The sequence below is a fragment of the Eriocheir sinensis genome, chromosome 48 (genome assembly GCF_024679095.1).
Source record: "Eriocheir sinensis breed Jianghai 21 chromosome 48, ASM2467909v1, whole genome shotgun sequence".
NCBI classification, from domain to species: domain Eukaryota; kingdom Metazoa; phylum Arthropoda; class Malacostraca; order Decapoda; family Varunidae; genus Eriocheir; species Eriocheir sinensis.
In genome coordinates, this window is record NC_066556.1 from 5,813,986 (window position 1) to 5,836,732 (window position 22,747).

A 22,747-nucleotide genomic window follows, 5' to 3' on the forward strand; every position below is an offset into this window, starting at 1 on the left:
ACTTTTTAGTCTTGTTATTATTGGTGTTATACATTTCCTTTGATGATACTTATCAGGAGAGAAATGAAAGTCCGTATTAAAAGTTTAAAATCATATATTAAAAAACATACATAGGTAGACTACACCGGTTAACACAAGGTCTATTTATTAAAATCATATTCTTAAAACACGTTAGGGACACCGGTTAAAAACAAGGTATATATACACATAAAAAGTAATAAAAGATAGGAATGGCATCAAGTCTTCTTCAGGGTGAATCGTTGTCAGGGGCCGCGCCGTCCACGTAGCCGAGAGATCGAGAGGGCATAGAGGGAGTGCAGAGGGCGTGGGAAGGGCGTGAGCTGTGTCTTTCCTCGCTTTTCCTTATTCTCTCTCTCTCTCTCTCTCTCAAACTATGCTGTATTATCACATTTACAGCAACCATTTCTTTCTTTTCTTTTCCCTCATTTTTCTTTTCAGTTTTTATTGTGCTCTCCAAACTTGTCTTTTATGTCCAGTCTCTCTCTCTCTCTCTCTCTCTCTCTCTCTCTCTCTCTCTCTCTCTCTCTCTCTCTCTCTCTCTCTCTCTTTTCCTTTCTTCTTGTTCTTTCTTTCGTTCTCCCCGCCCCGCCCAGCCTCCCTCCCACGCCGGGCCGAGCACAAAACACACACCTGCAAGACCAAAACGTTCATTAAAATCTCGGCGGCGCGGTAATATGCGGTTTATTTGCTTATTTTTATACCCTCGTTGTGCTGCGTTGTGTTGAGTCTGACGAGTGTTCCTGCCGCCGCTCCCCCGCACCTCGCCGCGCCACCCCCCGCGTCGGTCAGGCCAAATATTAATAAATAGTAGCGTTCCTGAGCAGCCGATTGGGTATTTATTTAATGTAGTCCTCAGCGGAGTCAGTCATGCGTGGCCACTTGGCGTTTCACTCTTTCTTGCGGGAACATTAATAAGTGGTATTTTTTACATCGTTTTCCGCCGCGGCCTCTTCAGATGTATTAATCGACTTAAACTCTCAAATTATAGCAATTTTTCATTCAGCCGCTCCTCCAGAATGCATTTGTTGTTTCTACATAATTAAGCTGCGGGAATTGAATTTTAAACATTTTTTCCCTGCCTTCACCTGCCGTAATTGCTGGCAACATGCGGCAGCAGTCTACAAATCACGTGTTTTTTTCTCTTGTTTTATTAAGAAACCTTTGCCAAAAATTGACTCTGCTGTGAATTTTCCTCTCCTGAACCCCAGCCAAATGACTTCCCTCCTGTACGCGGTACTTTTCCAAGGGGCGGGGCCTGCACCAGGGGTCGCGGGGAGGGGGGGTGAGTTACCAAGGGGGAACCCAATGTGTACTTCAAATACGTGTCATCACATTTTTTCGTTTAAAATGCGGTCTAATTTTTCCCCGGGAGACCTGCAGCTCCGTCTCTCGTACTCGTTAACTCGTGCTGAGAGTCATGGCCGTGCGGCTCTTTAATTCAATAAACATTTCTGGTTGTCCTCAGCTTGTCGGTTTTGGCTATTCTGATCATACCTCAAAATACTTAAAAATTAATTTAAGAAAATTGCTTCCTGCTTGAAGAACTCAAAAGGTGCTCCATATAGCAAGAGTCAATTGGGAATCCATTAAGAATAATCTAATATTGTAACTGCTAGACCTTAATATTCTCTAATTCCGATTCTGCCGCCTCTCTAAGTGATAAAGAAAAACTTAAATGATCAAGCAGCTTTAGCAAAGCAACCTTTTAACACTGCTGAAAGTGAATTAAATGCCTCAATCAAGGAAATTTTGTCTGATGTGTCAAATCCTCAAACATGGTATCTTTGGAGGTATCGTTCTCATCTCTCAATCAGAATAATCTTGTCTGAGAAAATAGTTTAGGTAATACATTTTGTCACTGTTGAGATATGTAACACTCACTCCATGAGAAAGTTTGATTTTTTATTTTATTTTTTTAAACCAGTGTTGCAGACATCTGTGTGATTGTACAATGTGTTGAATGACTAATGTGTTACTGGTGTGTGCTGCTTGACTGTGGTGTGACTGTGGTGTTCTGTGTGATAGTGGTGTGATGTGTGGGTGTGAGGTGTAATATAAACCATGCCTGTTGTATGTGGTTGTAGTGTAGCTGCATAGCGACTGGAGTATCTTGTGTATGGAAAGACAGTGGTGGGAGGTTTCATAAAAGTCAAGAGGGGTGACACGTAAGATAACTAAGGAACCACTTGTCTAAATACACACCCACCATTATTAAGTTCATATTTTACAAACATTTACACTGAAATACTTACTTTGAACATGGTGTTGGTTCTTTTTACTCATAAACATCATACATCGTCATATGCTGTAACGTCAAGCAGGTTGTCCAGCTCTTCATCCTCCATGTCCTCAAAGATGGCAGCAATGTCATCATCATCGCTGTCCTCTTCCTCCGGGTCGTGGGCGATATCTATAACCTGAGGTGGGAGTTAGTGTGGTTAGTCATGCCGTCCCTCCGTGTCTGTCGCCCACACTCATCTAACAACTTTTTTTAACTCCAGAACAAAGTTTATACAATTTATCATAAAAGTTGAATAATCTTACATGGTGATACATCACGTTAATTTACATTTTGATTAACCCGGTAGCAGTGACGGGCCAAATTTGTGGCTTTACCGTGTAGCAGCGACGGGCCGAATTTGTGCCATGATATAAACCCAAAAAAATAGATGATGCATAATCTGATCACAAATGCTTTGATATATATTATGAAATGGTTTGTGTGATGGGTGATTTTTTCTCATTTTTCTCGCTTGGAGGGACCATTAAGAAACATGATCCCCGCTGCTACCGGGTTAACTCCTGTACAAAGTTTATACAATTTATCATAAAAGCTGAATAATTTTCCATGGTGATACATTACATTAATTTACATTTTGATTAACAGTCTTATGTCTGCATGAATTCACACAGTGGGAATGAGCTATATAAGAGGTGCATATGGTGTGCCACGTTTACTGTAAAACTAAATACATGAGAGGTCTGATGTGAGTGTGACAGCAAAAGGGAGTGGGTTGTGGGGCGGCTGAATTGGTGAAGTGTGGAGAGATTCACTTTTTTATATAAATGTTAAAAATCTCAGCCTTTTACCTTCTTTCTAGATCATAATGTTTTTCTACAAATCGTTTTATAAATGTTATCAATTCAGTCTTTCCATAAATGCAATTGTGTCCCTACTTCTATTCACCATTGCCAGATTATCGTACTCAGAGCATAGTATTTACCGGTTTCTGACGCATAAGTATTGCCAAGAAACATCAGGAATTAACTATTTTAACGATAATTATAAGTGAATCTCCTTATTGGGGTCCACGAGACAGTTTTTGGGTCGGAAGTCGGTAAATATGAGGCTGAGTACGACAATCTGGCAACTTTGCTTCTATTATCATTTATTACATCACTTTCATCAATCTACATCTCCAATGCCCTACTCCTTCATGGGAACTTCCCTCAAGGGGGTGGCTACAGTGAAATGTATCCAACTTTCCTTGTTCTGGCAATCCCTCTCGGCACATTCAATTCCTAGGCTAACAACTCTCTCCAATACTCTTTCATTCTATTGATTAAGTTCACTGGTGGTCCCCCCTGACACCCTATTCCTCAATCCTGCCTTCATATACTACCTCCACAAAGTCACCCTCATTCATGTCATGTCCAAACCATCTCCGAACACAACACTTCAGCCACTCCACAACCCACTCCCATTGCTATTACCTGTTCTATCTTTGTTTATCTGTCAAGCTAATTATCTTTACCTGTATTTATCTATGTGTGTTTATCTATTCAGTTGACCTTATCTATCGCATCCATGTTTATCAGTCAATCTATTTTATCAACCTTACTTCTATATCTGGTCTCACGTTTATCTAACTCTCTCTATCTCCGTGTTCCTCACTACCTTTCTCTTCCCTCTCCCTTCCTTACACTCATATCAGATCTCTCATACAGTTAGTTTTGCAGTTAAGGGGGCACACCACCACAAGCACCTTTTATACATCTCCGTTCCACTGTGTGTCGTCATGAGTCCTGTACAACACTGCACTTTAGGTCCTGGGGCTGATTCCCTTACTCTGGCTTTAATTTCTCTCATACAACAATCACTACAAAATAAAACAGCCATGGTGACATCACACACCTATGTCTCACATCCACACTAAACCTCTTATTCTGTCCATTGTTCACACAGAGGCATTGTATCCTTGTAAAATACTTGATCCCTTCAGGTAAATGGCCTCCCAAACCACACATCCTCAGGCATTCCATAAACCCTTCTTTTCAATCCTGTCAGCAGCCTGGTCCAGATCCATTAAAGAGGCAAACAGCTTCCCATCCTTCTTTACATACTTTTCAACTATTATTTTCAGTGCAAAAATTTAATTCACCCATCTCCTCTATTTGGTAAAACCCCCTTGTTCAACCACAGCCCCAATCTCCATGCATTCAACTTTCCCATTCATATCCCCTAACACAAATACTCTTCTTTTGTTAAAAAAAAAAAAGGTTAAAAACTACCCTGTATCCTCTTAAAACCTCGTTTCCATTTTTCCTTTTTTCCGCGTCAGTCCCTGGGGCATCCTGCACACACCCATTCATACTTCACACTAGCTGTCTTATCTGTCACCTAACTATTGTTGATCCACACCATCCCTGTCCATCCACTACTGCTCCTCTTTGTAGGACATCAATACTGCACACCATTCTTCCCCTCTTACCTTTCCTAGCCCTACCCATGCCACTCCTTTCCAACATCCCTTCCACACATCATATCCTCTCAGGTGTTTTGCCAACACCTAAAACTTCACCCTTATATTCTACAAAACCTTATATAAACTTACTCTTCCATTCTTCAATCAATCCATTCACTTTAAACATGCAACGCTAAGGGCTCCCCCTCCTCTTCTTCCCCTGCCCAGGGAAAAATGGAGACCCTCCTGTGCTCACAACCATTATTTTTTCACCCAATGAGGGGTCGATGGTAGCTGGCAAGGCTAGTGCAGTGCTCCATCCTAGCACATACATACCGGCCTAACCAAAGTGATGTAACACACCTGCCTTTTAGTACTGTAATATGAAATAAGTCACTTGAGAATTTTACAATAATATTTTCATTGCCATAAAACTTATCCGTGTATCCAAACACCTCGAAAGCAAGACAGAATAACTGCCTAGACAAACATAAATCCCTGATCTGTACCAACTAAATATAGAAAGAATGCTTAAAAAGTAGGTCAGAGCAAGGAACAGAGAACACTTGGCCTTCATCACCTCCACCAAGGGGTTGTCCCATGCTGACTGGTAAATCTGCAGATCAGTTTGTGTGGTGTCAACCTCCACCGTCACTTTGCCGTTCCTCAGCTTTATGATGATGAATTTACTGAACGCTGCTTTCATGGCTGTGTGGAAGGCAAACCTGCAAGTGTATGGTGGAATTAACTGCACCTTGAAAATTGTGATAAATAATATAACTTATGGTGCAGAGACATCCACAACAGACATGGACGGAAGCAAAACAAGAACTGCTGAACTAAATCTTTAGGATTGATAATAGGAAAGGCAAGGAGACGGAATTAAAAATGATAAAATTAAAGATGTGGGAGTTATTTAAATTTAAGAACAATTGACTTGGTTCAGCTCTGGGTGGTGGAACATTGCAGTGTAGATAATAAAAGAAGTGATACAGGTATATCATGATATATTATGAAGGTCCAGAATGGTATGCTATTTTAGTGTGCATGGGAGTCACACTGCAGGGCATGAAACTTAAGAGATGCCAGGCAGAGGGATAAACAGCAGGAGGGGAAGGGCTTTTGCAAAACTGGAACTACATGAACAGGGAGTAGTGAAGCTTGTGCTGTAGCCACCCTCTCAAACAGAGCTTCTGGAGGGAGTGGAATATCAGGGCCACTAACACTGCAGGGAATTATTTAAATGGAGGAGAACTTTAATAACCCCCCCACTGGGCTTACCTTCGTGCAGTTGAGAGAGATTCCCCTCTCCCTGCTGCAGACTTTGCCTTGAGTGGGGCCTCACCCAGCCCCAGCCCCTCGCTGCACAGCCCTTCCCGGGGCATCCTGATCCGCACCAGGCACAAATACCGCACAGCATCCTTTAAATCTTCCTTATTAACTCTTTCAAACTGTAAAATAATATGAGATATTAAAAATTAAAGACTGCACAAGTGAATGCATCTAACATCATTTCAATACATATATTCCTTTAGGAAGAATTTGCTCCACAGGCAGATGTGTCTGAATAATGATTCAGTATTAGATGGTTTATCAAAATCTAACTAAATCGAAATAAAAAGTGTGTAGTGATTGCCATAATCTAAATAAGGTTTAAAACAACACATAATTTACATGGACAATCTCTGAGGTCCAACAGTTGAATCCCATGTAATGTATGAGTAGCTCTTGACTCTTGTGGAGCGATAGTTCTAAAGACTCTTTGTAAGCTCTCGTTTTTTTGGTCTTTCTCACTCGTACTTTGTGCCCCAAGACCAGTATCTTGCCATTATGTCGCAGTGCTTCTTCACAATCAAATCTTGAGAAGAATGTCATGTAAGCATACCATGCATCATCTCTGAAAGTATCCGGGGAGTGTATTTATTTGTATATGGTCATGACATCTTTTTAAAATATGCAACACTGTTCTTTTTAATAAAAATCAGCATTGATAGTACAGTAAACCATCAAGCAATAAACTTAAGCTTACTGACTCCTACTTACACTGAATCTGTCAATACTGGACACGCCAAATCTAAAGCAATTTTATTCTATATCAATTTACTTTCCATACAGCTGCCACAGACTGTCCTATTCATATACATATTCAAACATGAAGGTGGATGTCATGGTGTCTTGATATGCTTCAGTAAATTGTAGAAATGGGAAGACAAATATGTATTTACCTTAAGTCACACCACTTAGAATAAAAACAACAACATTATCTTAATTCTAACTTAAATAAAGTTTGTAAACTAGCAGACCTGCATTAAAAGTAACTCTAAACCAAGCCTTGACAAAGCATTAGAATTTTCAGAGTCTGGGGTGAAAGGCAAGGTTACCTACCTGTCCTCTGGGCAAAAAGCGTCTTTCTTCACCGTCACACGATGGAGGGGACCAAACAATTCAAAGACTTGTCGCACCTCTTGCTGCACCAAAGAGTGGAGAAAACATGTAAGGTGTGAATAACATAGGTGACTAATTGTTAGACAGTTGCTAACAATGATTCAGTGTGCTTATATTAAGTGAAACACTATTGTGTTTCTTCAAACTCAAACTTTTGTGGTTGAGAAGTCATTTCAAAATAAAGTAGCTAGCCAATAGAGTATTGTAACATGTGAAATAAATGGCTACTACCTATGTGAATATTATTCAGTAACAGGGCCCATAACAGAGCCCATAATGGAAAAAGGGAGTATTTACTATATTTTTTAATATTTCAGAACACTTTTCAAACTGTTAAGGTAAATTTTAGTTTTACTACACAAGCTTCTTTTTAAGTTTATATGCAGAGGTTGGACTCAATAAGTCTGGTCTGAACTACAGCTTGAGTCTCTCCCAAGAACTTTTATTCATGGATTAATGTTGTTATGATGAACGAGTTGCCATTGAAAGTTTACTAAAACTATACACGACCAAAACACATCCGTGTCCTCACCTCCAAACACTCCACAGAGCCGTCCCACCTGAGGCCGATCACACTCACCTGGTGGCCGTCAGTCTGTGGCACTTTGAAGGGAATGACATCCACATCCTGAAAGGTGAGTGGTAATGATTCTAATTGTTTTATGGTTGATACAAATCTCTTCCTTATTGTAATATCACTAAGCTGCAATGTCTGCAGGATATTATTTGTGTGCTCCGGTAGCTATGCATTAATCTAGAGGTTCCCAACCGGTGTGTTACGACCCCCTGAGGGTCGTGAGGCCTTGGTAAAAAGAGGCAACTTGGAAGAATATTTTTTATAGTTCATTGTGTTGATTTTTTTACATGTTCTTATTCTGCTGGTGCTGTATGCATCTGCTGGTGTTGTGTGCTTCTGCTGGTGAGTGCTGAGAGGGAACACAAGGGTATCTTTGGGGAGGGCACATCAAGGCTGGTAATGGGTGAAAATTGGTGTATTAATAATGTGTTAAACAAACTGCTGATATCAGGGAGTTGTGAGGGTGTCAAGATTTGGGGTAAAGGGTCACGAGTGCAAGAAAGTTGGGAACCAGTGCATTAATCAGCCCTTTTGGATTTTGGTGAAGATTGTGTGTGAACATCATGTGAGTCCACAAATACAGTACTGTTTCAGTTATAGTTAGGTATTCTCATTCTTATACTAACAGGATACTAACCTTTTGCTGCTAGAGAAAGTAACCTATTGCTGCTATGATGGTAAATATATTAGTAAAGAAAGTACCCCATCATCACTATAATAGTAAGGATAGTAACCTTTCATTGTTATAATAAGTATATTACTAATGTGGTGCCATTGGGAGTGGAAAGGTTGGGCTCTTTCCGACACCCCCAGCCCGATTGTGCCTCCTCCACTTGAAAGAATTGGGCATCTCTCAACCCACCGTCTGGGCGGTTGCGCGGCATGCACCGCCTTCCTCCCCTGGGGTATATCCCCAACGAAATACCAAAAAAAATTAAAAAAGTATATTAATAAGGAAAGTAACCTATCATCGCTATAATGCTAATTATATTAGTAAGTAAAATAACATAGTTGCCATAGCAGTTAGTATATTAGTAAGGAAACTAACCTAACTTCACTATAATGGTAACCAAATATCTGGAGCAACTGTGCAGGTCCCCACACACTTATCACTGCAATGAATTCACTTGTGCTCAGCGCCTGATTTATGGTGAAAGGAATTAACATCCGAGTACGACAAGGCATCACATGTTACCCTTCAGTTGACAATCCCTGCCTTTGAAAGAGAATGCTCAGGCTTGATGGTCAGCCAAACAATACCCAAAAGGAGCACAGCACTGGGTTATAGACACTAGGCAGTCCTTGACGCTGACGAATATACTGAATACCTGTATGTGGCACTGACAGGAGGAACCATTCCGTAAATAACACTAGAGAAAACACTTCGCATTCAGCTGCACTCGCCACCACGAAGCTGAAAGGGGAGCCATTAATAACTATAACAGTGTAGAGACATTAGATAAACTGCAATAACATAGTGAAAATATCCGTAATGACCATTCCACCCTTACCTGTAGACTCGCCATCCTTCAGCAGTGTCTTGAGTCCCTCCACCTTCACCGCCCCCTCCAGGAGTCCTCTTCTCGGCCCTCTGAGGCTCGGACTGGTGGAGGGAGGGAGGGACCAATGTGCTATTTGTTTTAAGGTTTCAGTGTCTCATATGTAGTCTTATTTGGGTGTTTCAGGTTTAGTTGTGTGTTAAGTCTTGTGTTTAGTGTCTTTGGTTATTATATATGTGTTGGGCTTTAAGGTATTAGTGTCTCAGGTGTAGTCTTATTTGGGTGTTTCAGGCTTAGTTGTGTGTTAAGTCTTGTGTTTAGTGTCTTTGGTTATTATATATGTGTTGGGCTTTAAGGTTTCAGTGTCTCATATGTAGTCTTATTTGGGTGTTTCAGGCTTAGTTGTGTGTTAAGTCTTGTGTTTAGTGTCTTTGGTTATTATATATGTGTTGGGCTTTAAGGTTTCAGTGTCTCATATGTAGTCTTATTTGGGTGTTTCAGGTTTAGTTGTGTGTTAAGTCTTGTTTAGCGAGTGTTTGGTCTTATTATATAGGTGATGGACGTTTATTTTTTAAGGGAGGAACCACTGTTATTTGTTTTAAGGTGTCTGTGTCTCAGGTGTAGTCTTATTTTGGGTGTTTCAGGTTTAGTTTTGTGCTAAGTCTTGTTTAGCGAGTGTTTGGTCTTCTAATTAGGTTTATATATTAGTTTTGTTTGGATGTCCCGCGTTTTATTTGTTTAGACTGATGCTGATGCTGATGTATATGTGCGTTTTGCTTTCTAGTTTTCACAGTTTTCTTTCTTCTTTCTTCTCCACGTATGCTTTAAAATTTTCTTCTGCCTTTTCACGAGGATCGACTGGAGTGTCTCTGGACCGGCGTGTGCCCTTCTTAATGTTATTTCACTGTGATCTCCTCCTCTTCCTCCTCCTACTACTACTACTTCTATTACTACGACTTCCTCTTCCTCCTCCTCCTACTACTTCTTCTATTAGTATGTGCTCAAGGTTGATTTTCCCTCCATCTCCTTGTCCCTCATTCCCTTACTCCCTCCTTGATGTCTTCTTCAATGACTCAATTCTTCCATATTTTTCATACTTAATGCCTTCATTTGTCCATGTATTATTCTTAGCCAGATTGCTTATGTTTACCCTTCCGTTTTCTATTATGATTGCCAAGTAGAAAACGTACACTCTAGGGGAGACTCTACACAAATATCTTTGATCTATTTATAAATAATTGTGCCCATTAAAACATTGGTAAGAAAAAAATTGTGGTATAGTTGCAAATGACAATAGAACAAAATTACGAAGGTTTACCCCTCCGCATTTTATTAAGTCTGAAAAACAGAAAACGCAGGGCCGTAAGGGAAGACTAAAAATAATTCTATTCAAGTTTGCCCTGTATGTATGTGTAAGGGAGCTGCCACTAAAGTTCAATTAGTTATCTACATCCTTTTCTGTCTGCTAGTCTCCATTATGTGCCCCAAACCAATCTTATGAGGAGTGTAATGTGTGAGGGGTCATAAATGAAGGCTATTTTCAGGGAGGCATAACATCTATATTCAATTAGAGGAGACATAAAAACAAAAACTTCTCTTCATTTTATTTCAGTACTTTAAATTGGTGAAACATATGTAAGTTAATACCAGGACTAATACAACACCACTGCTAATTCTACTATCTTTGCTACACTAACACTACTTTTTATTTTACAGGTGTGGTCAGGTCAGAGTTCAAGCAAGGTCACCAGCGCTGCTAGTCATTGGAAATATCTTCAAATAAAGTGGTGGTGGTGTGTGTGGGGTGAGGATGAGGGTGGGGCTGGTGTGTGTGTGTGTGTGGGTGGGGTGAGGGTGAGGGTGGGGCTGGTGTGTGTGTGTGTGTGGGGTGAGGGTGAGGGTGGGGCTGGTGTGTGTGTGTGCGTGTGTGGGGTGAGGATGAGGGTGGGGCTGGTGTGTGTGTGTGTGAGGGTGGGGTGGGGGTGGTGTGTGTGTGTGTGTGAGGGTGGGGCTGGTGTGTGTGTGTGTGTGAGGGTGGGGCTGGTGTGTGTGTGTGTGTGGGAGGGGTGAGGGTGAGGGTGAGGGTGGGGCTGGTGTGTGTGTGGGGGGGGTAAAAAGTAAAGCTTGGGGCATACACTTTAGCTGCCTTGGTTCATTGCCATCCCATTGACCCTTGAGTCTCTGGTGGCTGAGAACCCATTACTCAGGGACACAGGGTAAGTGTGACATCCAAATTATCACAGTTTACTTTACCCAGGCTTCCAGAGGTACTTTTTATGGACCAGCCCATAAGGGAGGATGAACAGCTGGGTGGGTTGTGTACCGACTGTTCAGGCCAGGATTCACAGCTAGGGTACCCAATACACCACCATGGATATCAGGGGAAGTTCTATTTCATTATCTCACTTGGAGGTCTTCCTTGCCCTTGATTACATAAACGTTAGGAAGCCATACTGCCCACTTAACAGTTGTAATCATCATCAATCAAAGGAAACACACGCCAGAGAGGCACGCTCCCTCACTCACTCTACGAAGCCATTGCTGGGGTCCCCTCGAGCAATGCCTCCATGGTGTAGTCACTGCAGTGGTTACAAAACACTTTGCTACAAACTTGCAAACCTGCATTCAAGTCCCAACCTGGGCTATTAGTAACTGCAATGCTGTTTCTTTTCCCTTTCAGGCTGGTCAATAAAAGGGCATCTGGAGGAAACCTGAGGAAGATATATTGTAGTAACTCAGACACTGCACTCCCACTGTGTCCCAGAATAATGGGTTCTCAGCCACCACATGCTCAAGGGTAAATGTGACAGTTGAGCACTGCTGCCACACAACTACAGTGTATGCCCCCAACTTTACCTTACCTCAAGCAAATCTTCATTTAGAGTACCAAGCCTCATCCTTTCACCACCACATAATACACCGTCTTTGCTGCTATACCCATACTAAAGCTCTAATGAGGGTATACGTACACACCCTTATTACTCGAGGATAAAACCTGACATAATGTAATACACAGCCTGGCTCTTCATCTTACCTTCATATTCTCTTCCAGGTGCCACCGAGCCCCCAGCGACTTGCCTGGGGGAACCCTGCAGCTGGTCCAGGCTCAGGTTCACTGAAGACATCAAGCCACCTCAAGAAACCTGCTGGACCAGAAGTAACATTATTCTTCATGGATGCAGCCACACAACTGCATCATCAATGAATTATTTGCAATTAATGAAATTAGAATTTGGGGAGATTGTCTGAATAGGCATGTGGGGGCAGAGTCTATGATCAGTGATGGGAATAGATGGGGATAGGGAGCATGGAATGCAAAGGGTGAAAGCATTCTAGAATTTGGAGAGATGTGAACTTGATTGTATGTAACAGAGTTTAGATAAATATAGTGGATTATTATATCAGTTAGGGGGCAGCCTCTCAGTGTGATACATACTTCTCATTGGCTTGGCTAACAAGGACCGTGACGCAAAGTGCTACAAAATTTCATTCAAATATTTTTGTATGTAAACATAGCAGAAAAGAATGCAATGCTCTTTTTTATTTATTTTTTTAACATGTGGCCTATAGCGCCGGTAGGCTATTATTCAGTAGGGGCCTGATGGTCGGCCCGAGCCTGCCATGGCGCAGGCAATTGTTTATAGTGGCGCCATTATTATTGGCTCATGCTGCCCCCCGGAGCTCATTCTTGATTTCACTTGCACTGTACAGCTTTTTCTAGAGTCCGGGGTTGATATGGCATCTTCAGGACAGCATGTGGGTAGTCTTAGGCCACTCGGCGGTGACTGAAAACTTCCAGGTGGTTAGCGGCGGATTTGAATCCACATCATGGACAGCGCACCGAATGTGAGGCCGGCACGCTAACCACTCAGCCACCTCATATTGCTTCGCTTCCTGCAAAACAGAGCCATTGCAGGAAAGACCTATAACTCAGCTGCTCTTTGGCAGCCTTCTAACACGCTGATAGAGGGGCGAGTATAATCAGGCTTCCAATGATATGAGGTTCATACTTAGTATTAGCCAATTAAGCAGTTATTTGACTGTCACCATCATTTTGGCTGGAATAAATGTTGGCACCTACTCAGGACACCAACTGTCAGGTGAGAGTACTAGATGTTGTTTATTTCATTCATAATACTCACAGAAAAGCTATATTAAGTTACTACCAGACTTCCTAAATGAGGCAGTGTCTTGATTGAAGAAATATTTGATGGCATGAAGAAGCCCCCTGTCATCATTCATAGAGTGAACATCATCGGGTGCTCTCGCCTCACGGATAGTGTCTTGAAATGCTTCAGGCCAAAATTTATTCCATATTTGGTCATAAATGAAGCTGACACACTCAAAACATGCTTATCTAATACAATAGCATGGACTGCATATCAGTGGAAGTCTGATTCTACTAACCTTTGCCTCAACCTGATAACAAAAAATGTCAAGAAGGTGGAGTTGCAATGTTTGCCCTACAATAGTTTCCTGTTGCACAAAATAAAGCAAAGTAAGCAATGCTTTCTTCTCTGCAACAGTTTCACTCAATAATTTTAATGAAATTGTGCAGTAATTTACAAAACCTCCCTTTTCAAGAGGAAAATGCGAAGTATTGCAATTGTCCTCTTCACACCGAGGGACTGGACAGTGTTGCACCCAACCAATATTCAGGTTAGAAATTTGCCACCCACTGGGTAAGCAAGTAACATGCGATATATTCCATCGCATACATGCATAGGACTAGATCTCTTCTGAGAGGAGAGAAGTATGCCAGGAGTCTCACCGAAGATGATGAGGGTCATTTTAATGCCAATGACCTCTGGCCTGCTTACTGAGCCCTAGAGAAGCTCTACTCTGAGCCTCCCTCTCAGGTGAGCACTATCCAAACAGCAGATGGTTGCCTTGTGCCAGACATAGATGGGCAGAGGTCTCATTGGGCTGAGTACTTTGAGCAGGTGTACATGGCAGACCCTCCAACTGGACCCAGTTGCAGGTGGCAGATGCTAATCAACCCATCAATGAAAGCCTGTGCCAATGTTAAGGGGTGGAAAGCCAGCTGAAATTTGACATCAGTGCACAGCTTTGCAAAGTTTGAGGTGAGGACATGATCTGTGGGTTGCATGCAGTCTTTACTGCCATATGGCAATCGGATACCATTCCTCCTGACTGCAAGAGGAGGCTGATCATCCCTCTCTGGAAAGGGAAAGGACACCACTGGAACTGCAACAGGTACCGTCGTATTACACTGCTCATTGTGCCAGGCAAGGTGTTTGCCCATCTACTGTGCATGCAGATTTGCGACCAGCTGCTGAAGCTGCAGAAAACTGAGTAGTCCGGGTTCATGCCTATTGAGTCGACAACTGACTGTATCCTAGAGCGTTGCATAATGATGGAGTGCCAATGCAAGTTTTGACAGGGGATGAATGCAGCCTATGTCAGTCTCAAGAAGGCATTTGATTTAGTTCATAGTGTGGCACTCTGAGAATGGCCTGTACTCTGGAACTGAGGGTGCTGATGCTGTGAACCATGGAGGGTTGTGTCCAGCTTCTTTCCTGTGAACCCGGAAGTGAGGCACGTCTGTGTCCTTGCCCCATCATTATTCAATACTTGCAGGATACCGATTCAACGGCAAAAAACAAGATCAGTGACCCTGGTATTGCCAGCAGGTGCTTCACAATGACTATGATCCACGAATGTACCCAAGATCCAGTTCATGCAAGCAGGTCAGAGGTCACTGGCATTGAAATGGCCCTCGCCATCCTCAGTGAGACTCATGACATGCTTCTCCTTGTCTGTCCTTAAGAGAGCTCTAGTTCTATGCAACAAAGGAGAGCTCTAGTTCTATGCAACAAAGGAGAGCTCTAGTTCTATGCAACAAAGTCTTATTTTGGTGCCCAGCAAGCCTGGCAGTGCATCTTAGATATTCTCCAGCCTCTACTCTGAGGCAAAAGCTCTCCTACATCTGTGGGCCTGGGTGCAAATCCTGGCCTGGTAAGTCAGTGCACAGCCCACCCCTACTGCTCCTCCTTTTCAGGCTGATTGATAAATGGGTACATGCAGGCGTCAGATCTCTGCCTCCCCTGCCACTCCAAAACAAAAAAAAAAGGAAATTATCATCAATACTAAAAACTAGAAGTGGGTAAAACACTACATACAGAGTCCCTGTCCCTTTCTCCCCTGTGAAATGCACTGTAATCTCTTTGTAATATATGAGACAAACTGCACTGTGGCCTTTAATTTTTCCCAGTTTCCTGCTAACCAGCCAGCTACCAACAGCCTGGGTGGCCGGCTGTCTTGGGGTGGGGGAGATTTGATGGAAAGCATTGTATGGGGAGAGAATCATATAGCCATTGAAGAGTAGGATGGGAAAAGTAGGATCTGGTCTTGCAATGGAAGTATGACTTAAATGGAAACGAGCTTATATTTGTGAGCACAGGGACTCACGTGGCTCACCTAGTAAACTGGTAAAGTGAATATATACTTTGATCTAGAATGAAAGAATTTATATACAGTCATCCCTTAAATAGTACGGTTTCCAATAGTTCGGTTTCAGTTTTATGTGGATTTTCATAGAAGATTTTTTTAGGATTTTTGAATTTCCCGATGGGCAAGAAATTTAGAAATCCTAAAAAGATCTTCTATGACAATCAATGTAAAACCGAAACCGAACTATCGGAAACCGTACTATGTGAGGGATGACTGTATTATCAAAGAAAACTGGTGACTATGGAGAGTGAACAGCTTTTTAACATCTATAATAGGAGTGGATGAATGCAGAAAAGGCTGAACCATAGACTCCGACTGAACACAGCCATAGACTAATTAAGCCAACAAGCATAGAAAGACTTACATGCATCTGCTGTCATCCTGTTCCCCCGTCACCAAACAGATCAACCTCCATCGATTTCTACCTCGTGCTGTCTTCTTACCATCTCAGCTCCCAGCCTTTCCTGCAACATAAGGGACAAAATTAAAAACTCTGACCAATATGATGAGGCGTGGTGCTCCGAAATGGTTTGGACTTGAGGAAACAAAGAACGAGGATGCGTTTTGGACTTGCCCAACAGGAAAGAACTAATTCAGCTTGGCAATAATCCCTTTATGCCTATATTCTCTAGTTTCTGTATCAACACAGCATGATTAACAACATAAAATGCCTTGGAAAAATCAAACAGGACCACATCCACCACAAAACCACTGTCATGTCTAGATGTAACAATATCATATGCTAACAGCAGTTGGTTGTCAACAGTTCTACCACGCCTAAATCTAAATTGATCGGGTGAGAGTATTGCATTAGTCTCAAGATATTCGTATATATGTTTTGCCACTATTCTGTCCAAAGTTTTGCAACATACAGATGTGAGGCTTATGGACGTATAATTTAAAGGGACAGAATGTGAGCCTTTCTTAAATATAGGAACAACTTCTGAAACTTTCCACTGGGAGGGCAATGATCCTGAGTTTATACTTGCTTTAAATATTTCGAAGATTGGGAGGGCTAGAGATGGGCATGACTTAAGTAGCAAGGGGTGCAGTCCGTCAGGTCCCATGCTAGTACAAGAATCCAGTTGATTTAATCTCACAGAAACATCCTGAAGGGTGAAATTAACCAAGTCAATAAAATTTTCACAAGTCTGATGGGGAAAGGGATCCAAGGTTCCTGATTTGAATACCGATGCAAAACTTTTTACAAAAATTTCTACCATAGTGCCACAGTTTTCAACCAGTGAGCCGTCATGAAGTTTCAGAGGACCAACTGAAGGAGCACCAACCTTTTTACTTCTAAGATAGTTGTGAAAGATTTGGGGTTGTCTTTAATGTTATCAATAAGGGCAATCTCTTGTTCGATTTGAGAATGAAAAAAAAAAATTCTTATAGTAGTTCTCTTTTTTCTCTGTTGAAAGCATTCAAGGCCATGTTAGTTTCTGAGTGCAAAAAAAAAAAAGTTCAAAAAATCTTGTAATGCAGCCAGGCTGATCTCTTTTCTCTTCAAATAACAGGAAATAACAGAGGTTATGAACTTTCTTGGACACCGACTGGAGGAGTATGTATGGTCATTGATCAGAGGATGATGTAAAGTCTATCTATCACACGATCAGGAGACAGACAACAGACAGAAGATAGTTGATAGTCAGTATATTATATATTCTATATTCTACTATTAATTCTCCCCTCGCTTGCTAATAAGGGAGTCATTTTCAGTACTGGGGTCCAACATAAAGTAATAATTAAATAAAACTGAAATATGCCCACAACCAGGAAGAGGGCACAGAGGTTGGAGACTTCCTATTCGATCCTCCTCAGTAGAAAGCACAAGGTCTAATATGTTACCAGAAAACAAAAAGGTTGGGAACTGGACCCATTGGTGCAGTCCAATAGTATCAAAACAGTCTGTGAACTGCAAAGTGGATGGGTCATAATCCATGAACAGAGCATTCTGATCACTCCATCTAATGCTGGGCAGGTTAAGTCACCCAATATCAACACTTCTTTGTTGGTACAAAAATCCTTCATGAAATTTATTAGATTAAGGTTGTCATCTAGTGAGTTAGAGGGAGGACAATAAACAACTAATCTGTAGCAGTTAAGGGTTACCAGGTGAACAGGATGGACATTAGGACAGTTGATCTCCAAAGATGTGAAAGCTAGATCCTTTTTAATGTATAATCCTACACCATGCTTCCTCATGTCATCCCTCACATCAGTATGAGCTATGGGATGGTACGCACTGATAGACAAAAAAGAGTCAGGAATGCTATGAAGTAACCATGTCTCGGTGATGGCTAGCACACTAATAGGTAAAAGTCCAGTATAACTCCGGCGCATTAATTTTGGTCTATTTTCTTCCAATCCTTCACAAAACCTTTTGTATACGTATAATACATTAGTAAAAAGTGGCAGACAAATGCCACCTACCCTCTACCCCCAACAAGCTTGGGGACCTGTAGGAATGTGGGGTGGACCTGGTCTCACATGCGTGGGCTAGTCGCTAACCAAGCGTACAATCGCTAATCACCCTAAAACAGCCCCGAGCCATGACTCAAGGTCATCCGGGGCTTGGGCTGAAAGGGCTGAGGTATACCCGGCCCTCAGCATGGCAGCCACTGGGCTGCATGTCCTAAAAAAAATAAATAACCATGCGTGGTAGACCTGGTCTCACATGCGTAGGCTAATCGCTAACCAAGTGTACCATCGCTAACCACCCTAAAACAGCCCCGAGCCATGACTCAAGGTCATCCAGGGCCCCGGCCCTTTTACCCCGAGCCCCGGATGACCTTGAGTCATGGTTCGGGGCTGTTTTAGGGTGGTTAGCGATAGTACACTTGGTTAGCGATTAGCCCACGCATGTGAGACCAGGTTCACCATGCGGTTATTTATTTATTTTTTTAGAACACGCAGCCCAACCTATTTGCCGGAGTGTTTTAGGTGATTCTGATAATTTACTCCCTGGAAATTACTCGTGTTTGTCTCCCCCCTCCCGAAAACCCTGCATTCCCACAGGTCCCCAAGCTTGTTGGGGTAGATGGTTGGTGGCATTTGTCCGCCACTTTTTACTAATGTATTATATGTTTACAAAGGGTTTTGTGAAGGTCTGGAAGAAAATAGACCAAAATTAAGGCAGCAGAGTTATACTGGACCTTTACCCACTAATATTATGGTCCACTAGTAGACGAGATATTATATTTACCTTATTTACTAAACTATTAAGATTGCACAGGCAGATTCTAATACTAAAGAACTTATTAACTCCATTCTTTCCATTAACTAATTTATACCTACCACTCAAGATATTTACATGTCTAAAGGGTCAGCGCCTACCTCTACCTGTGACCCACCAGAGATAACAGCCGTGTGGCCAGGGACCTTCTCTCTCGCTCCCGGAGATCACTCCCAGTAACACCTGACCCACTAACTGGCAGAGGAACCTGTGATGGGGGCTGACAGGCAACACCAGTTTGAGTAAGGGACATTAACTTGAGCAGGGTGTTGCGAGGCAGCACCAACTCTAGTGGTGTGACTCCAGCGGCTTGTGGGTGGGGCACCATGGGCAGCGTGGGTCCTGTACTATGTTCAGTCTGTGCAGTAGGTGGGCGTTGAGGCGTGTGTGTCCTACCCTCAGGCGAGTGATGGCTGTGTCCAGGGTGGATCTGCTAGTGCTGGGCGGGGGAGCGTCGGCAAACCCTTCCCTTCCACTGCAGCGGTTATGTTGATGTTGATCTTGATCTTGATCCTGATGTCACAGGTGGCTTGAGATTTCTCCCAGCCAGGTCTTTGTATCGGGCTAGAGTCCCTTGATAAAGAGCATGGAATAATACCTCCATGATAGAGAGAGTCCCGACAACCTAAGATTTGGACGCCATTATTGGCTCTGTTTTCGCCGCGCTTTTCAAACACAAGTACACGCTCTCTTTTGTATTTCTGTTTCACAGCCATACGGGTCGTCCACAGACACTGAGCACACTTGTGTCAGACCTGCACACCTTCCTCAAACAGCCACCTGGGAGCCAGCAGCCAACGAGCTCTGGGAAAGTAAATAAGAGACAGTTTGTGTCTACATCAACAGGTGTCGCCAACCCACCATTACGCCCTTATACTTTACCATAATTTGGTCACCAGCCGTTGGAATGTGCCGTAAGGTGACAGGAGATAATTATTAGCCTTACCATCAGCCACTGTCTCAGTATAGGCACTCAGTAACCCACGCAGCCTGTGATATAGGGGTGTCAAGGCGGCAGCGCTCAGCGGGTACCGAGAGACTTAACAGAAGTCTACTTCTCTTTTAGTGTTGCCGCTGTGATGGATTGATTTAACAATACTTATCGCTGTAAAACATTATCAGCAGCAGTTGGGGAAGTCTTTCTCTTACTTACATGTCCCTTCATCGCCTGAACCTTGCCTGCAGGGAGGGACGCTGCCTCCTGAAGGTCATGAGCCTTGATATACTTCTCATGGGCCAATAATGAGGGTAATGGTTGCGATAAAAGGGGATCGCATGCAGCAACTTGAGAAACGGTGCTCTACATCAGGCTATATGCATGGGGAGTGGAAGAAGAGAGACGGAAGGAAGAAAGGAAGGAAGGGAGAAGACAAAACAAAGTGTACAAGAGAGATGAATTTGACGAACAATACTTTAGAGATATAACCGGGGGTGTAGGTAAAAGGGGAGTCCATGGAAGAAGAAAGACGAACGAAAGGAAGAAAGGAAGAATATGACAAGAGCGCTGAACTTTGACGAAAAATGCTTTAGAACTTTCGATAGATCCGACTATGTAGAAGGAGAGTCCATGGAAGAAAGAATGAGAGGGAGGAGGAGGAGGAGGAGGAGGCCGAGATTGCACTGGACCAGGAATCGTATATACAAGAAAGCGGAACAAGACCTCATAACACCGGCCCCCCGTGGTACCTCGTTACCCTGGGATGGAGGCTCTCTCAGGCGGAATGGGTAGCAGCGCCTCTAAAACCCACACCCTCGATCTCCCTCCTCTTCCTCTCATCCCGCTGAGGTTAATTGAGTCATTCTTTATTGTTTTCCTCCCGTTTGATGGCCAATTCGGTTCGGCTCGCCCCACGGGATCCTCTCTGCCTCGCCACAGGGTTCCCGGGGGTGTTCAGCTGGCCGTGAGCTTCCCCGAGAGGCTGCATATCCTATTATCTCCTTGTTTCGTGGAGGTTAACGTGCAGCGGTCAGTGTTTGTTTTTGCTCGCCTTCCTCAGGGGCCGAAGTCTTGTGGTTGAGAATGCGCTGCTTGCCTGGGACGTGACCTCGTGTTCGGCCTGTTTCGATTGCTTTATATCTTGATTTGTTATTATTATCATTATTTGAGAGAAGACAAAAAACATTATATAAGTCTAGGTCATTGGAACTGCGAATGGTGATTGAGTGCATACGAGTGGGCTCGGGATATAATTCTTACTTTCACTGCATTCATTATTTATTTTTCATTTCTCTTCTTCTTCCCTACCCTCATCCATTCCTTCAAACATATATGTATATTTAAATGGGGCAAGGGGTTTGATAGAGGGGGTTGATACAGGAATTATACCGCCAAAAAACTGTTATGACCCCGTATCAGTGAGTAACGAACTGGTTGTATAGGGTTTGATAGAGGGGATTGATACACTAATCATACCGCAAAAATGCTGTTAAGACCCGTATCAGTGGGTAACGAACTGGTTGTATAGGGTTTGATAGAGGGGATTGATACACTAATTATACCGCAAAAATGTTGTTATGACCCGTATCAGTGAGTAACGAACTGGTTTTATTCTAGTTCAGGAGGAAGGTATAGGCAAGGACCGGTATAGTGGATGAATGGGACAAATTAAGCGGAACTGCAGTTAGTACAAGTGTGACTGAAAGTATCAAATGAAGGTTAGGTAGACATTCTCGTGGCTGATAACACCATAAAACAATCTTGTACAGCGCCTGCATGTCTCGGTTTCCAACGGGGCAATAGCTTTCAGTATGATTAACTAAATAAAGGAAAATAAACTCACATGCAAAGAACACGAGAAACCTTAAACACACTAGACGTTTTAAGAAATATGAGGGTTATTTCTGATTATTTCTTACTTGTATTTCCCTAGTAATTCATTTTTTTAATTTCGCTTCTTCCTCCCATTCTCTCCTTATCTCCTCTCCTTCTTTTCCTCCCTCTCATTCTCTCTTTATCTCCTCTCCTCCTTCTTTTCCTCCCTCCCATTCTCTCCTTATCTCCTCTCTTCCTTCTTTTCCTCCCTCCCATTCTCTCCTTATCTCCTCTCCTCCTCTTCCTCCCTCCCATTCTCTCTATATCTCCTTTCCTCCTTCTTTTCCTCCCTCTCATTCTCTCTTTATCTCCTCTCCTCCTCCTTTTCCTCCCTCTCATTCTCTCCTTATCTCCTCTCCTCCTTCTTTTCCTCCCTCCCATTCTCTCCTTATCTCCTCTCCTCCTTCTTTTCCTCCCTCTCATTCTCTCCTTATCTCCTCTCCTCCTTCTTTTCCTCCCTCTCATTCTCTCTTTATCTCCTCTCCTCCTTCTTTTCCTCCCTCCCATTCTCTCTTTATCTCCTCTCCTCCTTCTTTTCCTCCCTCCCATTCTCTCCTTATCTCCTCTCCTCCTTCTTTTCCTCCCTCCCATTCTCTCCTTATCTCCTCTCCTCCTTCTTTTCCTCCCTCCCATTCTCTCTATATCTCCTTTCCTCCTTCTTTTCCTCCCTCCATTCTCTCCTTACCTCCTCTCCTCCTTCTTTTCCTCCCTCCTATTCTCTCCTTATCTCCTCTCCTCCTTCTTTTCCTCCCTCTCATTCTCTCTTTATCTCCTCTCCTCCTCCTTTTCCTCCCTCTCATTCTCTCTTTATCTCCTCTCCTCCTTCTTTTCCTCCCTCTCATTCTCTCTTTATCTCCTCTCCTCCTTCTTTTCCTCCCTCCCATTCTCTCCTTATCTCCTCTCCTCCTTCTTTTCCTCCCTCCCATTCTCTTTTCGTCCACTCTCCTCCTTCTTTTCCTCCCTCCCATTCTCTTCATCCATTACCCTTTCCTTACCTTA

The 22,747-nt window shown here is 42.8% G+C and overlaps 1 protein-coding gene and 1 long non-coding RNA gene across 9 annotated transcripts; one reads left to right on the top strand and one right to left on the bottom strand.

The window, feature by feature from the left end:
• Positions 1–505: 505 nt before the first annotated feature.
• LOC126981486 (RAD52 motif-containing protein 1-like) lies at positions 506–16,103 on the bottom strand. Of its 5 annotated transcripts, XM_050832572.1 has the most exons (10): positions 16,066–16,103; positions 12,262–12,370; positions 9,240–9,331; positions 7,684–7,779; positions 7,092–7,174; positions 6,381–6,603; positions 5,988–6,157; positions 5,287–5,431; positions 2,274–2,438; positions 506–651 (listed from the first exon to the last, which is right to left on the bottom strand). In XM_050832572.1, exons 3-9 carry the CDS (start codon positions 9,252–9,254, stop codon positions 2,310–2,312), a joined length of 861 nt encoding a protein of 286 aa, XP_050688529.1. In that variant the 5' UTR covers positions 9,255–9,331; positions 12,262–12,370; positions 16,066–16,103; the 3' UTR covers positions 506–651; positions 2,274–2,309. The 5 variants fall into 5 exon arrangements, with proteins under 5 accessions (XP_050688529.1, XP_050688530.1, XP_050688531.1 ...); XM_050832573.1 differs by lacking the exon at positions 9,240–9,331 and having other exon boundaries at positions 16,066–16,091; XM_050832574.1 differs by lacking the exon at positions 16,066–16,103 and having other exon boundaries at positions 7,732–7,779; positions 12,262–12,374.
• On the top strand, positions 7,061–12,758 carry LOC126981487 (uncharacterized). 4 transcript variants are annotated; one of them, XR_007733962.1, is made up of 4 exons: positions 7,061–7,199; positions 7,701–7,786; positions 10,944–11,031; positions 12,280–12,758. It is a non-coding gene; the product is annotated as an uncharacterized LOC126981487 (long non-coding RNA). The 4 variants fall into 4 exon arrangements; XR_007733960.1 differs by having other exon boundaries at positions 7,063–7,204; XR_007733963.1 differs by having other exon boundaries at positions 7,063–7,204; positions 10,944–11,020.
• Positions 16,104–22,747: the final 6,644 nt, after the last annotated feature.

Bases quoted from the DNA above. Each gene is read 5' to 3' on its own strand.
- LOC126981486 (XM_050832572.1), bottom strand. The intron at 7,175-7,683 runs GTGAGGACACGG...TCTTTGGTGCAG, and splicing joins GCTCTGTGGAGTGTTTGGAG to CAAGAGGTGCGACAAGTCTT. The intron at 5,432-5,987 runs GTAAGCCCAGTG...ATACACTTGCAG, and splicing joins TCTCTCTCAACTGCACGAAG to GTTTGCCTTCCACACAGCCA.